Source organism: Orbicella franksi, chromosome 4, assembly GCF_964199315.1.
Source record: "Orbicella franksi chromosome 4, jaOrbFran1.1, whole genome shotgun sequence".
NCBI classification, from domain to species: domain Eukaryota; kingdom Metazoa; phylum Cnidaria; class Anthozoa; order Scleractinia; family Merulinidae; genus Orbicella; species Orbicella franksi.
The window spans coordinates 10,093,600-10,098,701 of NC_138148.1; the positions used below are offsets into that span (position 1 = coordinate 10,093,600).

At 41.8% G+C, this 5,102-nt stretch overlaps 1 protein-coding gene across 1 annotated transcript; it reads left to right on the top strand.

The window, feature by feature from the left end:
* The first annotated feature begins 2,774 nt into the window (after positions 1 to 2,774).
* LOC145483359 (vesicular inhibitory amino acid transporter-like) lies at positions 2,775 to 4,160 on the top strand. Its single transcript, XM_081461862.1, has one exon. The coding sequence runs from the start codon at positions 2,784 to 2,786 to the stop codon at positions 4,158 to 4,160; it is 1,377 nt and encodes a 458-aa protein (XP_081317988.1). The 5' UTR covers positions 2,775 to 2,783.
* Positions 4,161 to 5,102: the final 942 nt, after the last annotated feature.

Sequence of the window (5,102 nt, forward strand, 5' to 3'; positions counted from 1 at the left end):
CAGAGAGAGCTAAGCATTTTCTTCACAACCTTTGTTGATCAGCTACTGTGTTATGGTGTCAGTATTGAAACTATTTGACAATAGCAGCACAAAGAAATCAAGGTTATGGGTTAAACCCTCTTCAGAGTAGGGAGGAGCAATACTGCAGTGGTCAAAGTACTTGCCTCCTACCAATGTGACCTAGCTAGTTTCAGATACGTGATCCAGTCTTATGTGGGTTAAGTTTTGTTGATTATCATTTTTGATCTGAGGGTTTTTCTTTGGGATCTCAAGATTTCCTCTCCCCCCCTCCCCCCCCCCCAAAAAAAACACTCTTGGTCTGGAACCAAAGGACAAACAGAAGACAAAGGATGAGCCCCTGATAAACCATATTTTTGGCTGATCTGGAAATTTGCTTGAAAACTGCCCTTGTAGCCTAACTACCAACTACAGTCACCTTTCCCTTGGTAATAAGACTCAGCATGATAACACAGGCAAACATCAGTGGTGAACAGAACTTATGGAAAACATTTACCACACATACATTCCTGTGATTGCCATCAATGCTAAGTACAGTTCCATCTGGGAAACACAGATGTGATCAGATGTGCAGGTATCCCTTGTTATGAGAAAATTCGCCGTTGCACAGGCATTTCTTTATCATTTGGAAAATTATAGAAGAAACCCAACAGTAGCCTCTTTTCAGTTAACAACTAGAAATCTTAAGTTATTGTTCTACTTTGTACATTGCCGATTCTTTGTACACCTGAACATGTGCAACGCCGTTTCACTGACTTTCATTGAGAAAACAAATAGTTCATTATCAGGTCATTTGAGTTCCTTTTCATAATTAAAATCTACCTTCCGTTTCCTCGGAAGCTAGCCAGTTGAACTGTATTTCAGTAATGAAGTTTTATTAGTTTCCTCGGAAGTTAGCCAGCTGAACTATTTTACTGAAAAATATCGAGGAAAAGGTTGTTGTTATTCATCGTGGTAGATGCAATAATAAAGTGTATTATCGTTTGTCTCACGATGTAGTCACTTGAGATGTAGATCGCGACGTTTCGACTGCTTACTGCTAGTCTTCTTCAGGCGATAAGGTCGACTGATTGCACGGTATCATTTATATCACAAAGGTCGGGATGGTGGAATTGAAATTCCTGAAGCATGGATACCCACGATCAAGAAACACAACAACAGGAGAACGGTACAACAGCGGACCACTGAAGGAACAGCTACTCGCCGGAACAATGGAACAATAGGAGGATCGAAATGCACCAATCACAGCCGACCTTTGTGATATAAATGATACATCAAGTGTTGATGTGTAAAGGATGATATACAAGCAAGTAAGTTTGTAAAGTTTTTTCGATTACATGGATTACGATTAGGATTACGCTTATAACGTCGATTACGAAGATCATTGTTGTCGAGTACAGAATAAACTACTGTTGGACCAAGTTACGTCCCTTCCTTGACGTCCGTAGTGAAGACCATTGAAGTAGATCTTCGTGTACCAGGGAATCGTGACGAATTTCCGTTCCCGCAGGGCAAGCAGTGCTCCCCAGAGTTAGATTCCCCCAGTTGTCAGTTCAAGTGTCCGTTCAGTCCGAAATTTTCAGTGTTTGCAGGAAAAACCTATCGTCACACCCTCTTTCTTTGACTGAGTTTCCTTCGGTCATTCGATCACAGTGGGTTTTGCCGAATTAATTTTCACTTCTTTGATACGAATTTCTGCTTTAAATCCTAAATCTAGGTATTACGTGACACTCGCCACGCCGAGAATTGTCCCGGTTTGGCGAGCCAAAGCGTTTATATGAAGAAAAGTTGTCCCGCTTGCTAGGGTTACCCAACCTGCCGAGGCGAGACAACTCGCCCACCCGAGTTGTCTCGCCCCCCGAGACAGGTTCGTAATCCTAATGTAAACGGTTGGTTGATTTTGCAAAGAAATAAGCTAAGAGTTACCTCGGCCAGAGTAACTCAGGGGGAGGGTTGTCTCGGGTACCCGAGACCATATAAATGCGGCCTGAAATAGACGAATATTTTGAGAACACTCGAAAAATGTAGAAAACACTTGCCTGCGGCTCGTGTTTTCTACATTTCCCTCGTGTTCTCAAATGCCCGTCGTGTTTTATCACAGTGTAATACACGGCTTAGGCTTCTTTATTTGTTAAATATCCAACGCGCGCTCGTGGAATAATTGTTAAAAAAACCTCTTTTCATTGTTGTTGTCATCGAATTCTACCGATAAGCTCAGTCAATCGCATCAAAAGAATTTCCGTAAATCCATGGAGCCGATCAAATACAAGGCAAATAAATAGGCCAAATGAGAGCGCTATCCCTTTCGAATCATTTAACCCATTGGAACAGTTTATCGATTGATAAACTTGCGATACCGAATTTTATCGATTAGTTACTCTGGCGACGGAGAGCTTTTTGCTTGTAAACCAAGCGTTAATAGGCCACTTCCGAGTTACTCTGTGTCTCTGCATCGAACTGAACGGGTCTTCGAGCGAAACCATTCGTATAAAAATGCGTTTCGCCTACAGATTCAATTTCATGCAAATCAAACTCATTTTCACATCAAAGGTTTTGCTCGAAGACTCCTTTTTAAAAAAAAACACAAGGTACTCGGAAATGCATGGCCTATTGGTATGGGTTTTAGCATAAAAAGCCGAGATGAAAAACTCACTTTGCTTCTTTTTAAGGATTGACTTTTGACATAATGAAAGCTGACAAAGATCTTTTGAAGAACACAGGTGTTTGACGTTACTGTTGAAAATTCACCTCCGTGGGAATGCTTCATGGCTTCTTCAAAATCCAGCTCTTTAGGAATAGCCGCAGCTTATATTCCTTTAGATTGTGAGCAGTTTGACGGGCTTGAGGAAGCTGAAATCTTGACGCTGCTACAGTCTTCAGACGCCGAGAGCTCCTCCGATGATGATCGTGTTGTTCCCTCAAACGAAAAGATTTCTCAAGACCCCTCCTCTGGTGGTTCCTCAGTGTGGAAAGCTGCAATGAATCTTGTGAACTATATCGAAGGCATCGGGTTCCTTGCTGTACCCTATGCGCTCAAAGAAGGAGGAGTAGCGGCTATTATAGCTTTTATAATCACCCCAATTATCATGTGGTATATGGGAACAATAGTAACTGAGTGCCTCTATGACGAAGATGAGCAAGGAAACAAACATCGCGTGAGGTCAGGATATAAAGATCTAGGCGACGTACTTTTACCTAAATATGGTGGTTATATAGTGTCTGGACTTATTCAGCTAGATCTATATTTGGTGTCTGTTTCTTACCTTGTCCTTTTCGGATCTGTCATGCGCCATGACCTCCCGTCTGCGCCCATCACAGAGCTTATGTGGATAGGAATTGCTGGAGGCTTGATCATACCGACAATGTTCCTGAAGTCTCTGTCGCAGATTGCATGGTTAAGTGCTGCCAGCGTGGTCGCTTTAATCGCAGTTGTGGTGTATGTGGTATGGCACGGAGCACAGACCACGGACGAGTGGGACCTGAGCACCATCCTGTTTTGGGACACAGAGGGTGTGGTTACAGCTTTATCAATTATACTGTTTAGCTACTCCGGTCAGCTGATTATTCCATCAATAGAGGGAAGTATGACCGACAAAACAAAGTTCGGTAAAGCTTTAACGTTAGCCTTTGTGGTGTGCACGTTGATGAAGTTATCTTTCGCTGTGTTTGCTTTCCTTTCCTTTGGCGCTAACACTGATGCAGTCATATTAAATAGTCTCCCCTCAGAATCTGTTCACATAATTGTTGGTTCTTTCTTCGCTTTGAATTGTGTGCTGTCGTATGTCCTCGTTATTTATCCAGTGATGCAAACTGTGCACAAGTCAGTTACCCCACGCATTCAAAATGATAAAATACCTGACTTTGTAACGGACGCAGTGATTCGCGCCTCAGTGGTTGTTTCTTCAGTCGCAGTGGCCACCTTGGTGCCGAGTTTCTTAGCAACTGTATCATTTCTAGGTAGTATATTCCATTCTCCATTCTGTTTTATTTTTCCAATTGTCTTGCATTTAAAGCTCAAGTACGAGCGCCTTAAGATACATCAAGTTTGTTTTGGTTCTTTTGTAGTAATTTTCGGGGTAGTCGTATTAATATTAGGTATTCCAGAATCCATTAAAACTCTAATTAACTCTCATGAACAATAAACTAACACTCTACAGGCATTAACCAAAATGCTTGAAGTCCCTAGGACGCGAAACTTTTGTCAGCATAGTCTAAAAATATACTTAATGAAATACGCAATTCTAAAGTTTAAGAAGCTTAGGATAAAAGTAGCCGATTTTACAAGCTTGCTGAAAGTTGTGCTATGTTACCATCACAAATTCTACGGCTTTCGAATCGAGCGTATCCTCACGTGAGCGTGTGACGTCAGTTTGTTTGATGGAGTTCAAGCCATTATGTATTAAGAAAAGAGAGCGATAAGGAGCACGCTATTGTCGGCTGGTGTACCAAACAATCGGAGTTGCACGAATAATTCATACATAACATTTTCATCGCAGCGCTCTCAAACTTTGGAATTGCCTATTTCAAACACAATATAATGTTATTTCTGACGAATGAGCTTGGGAAGAAGGCAGTAATAAGTATTTTTCCGGCACGTGACACAACGCGGCCTGGGCTCCAGGCCGGTGCATCATGGATAGAAAGAAAGGGGATATATAAGGGGAAGTGTAGCACGTGATGGTCATCTAGGCCTCTGAATCAACCCTGTTCAGAACTCCGTTCAATTTCTTCATTTTAGTTTTTCAGGTATTTTTACCGCACTATGGACAGTCTTACCTTTGTAAAGCCTCCGTAGGAAAGGCTACCAATCGCCGGAGCATGAAAAATGGTTCCTACCCAGATTTCCTGCTATTTTTCCCGAGGGGATTGATACGAAGAGGATTTTTCTGGCCTCCCTTCTAATCGCACTTCTATTGTAAGCGGTTGCTCAGCTCCGTCATTATTATCTTCTTTTGTATTAGCGTTCTTTACTTGTATTTTTTCTAGTTTATTTAAATGGTATGACATATTTATATTTTGGGTTTTTGGTCCAAAGTAGTGGACACCCCAGCCTAACGTGAATAACATGTTTGTACATGGGGATT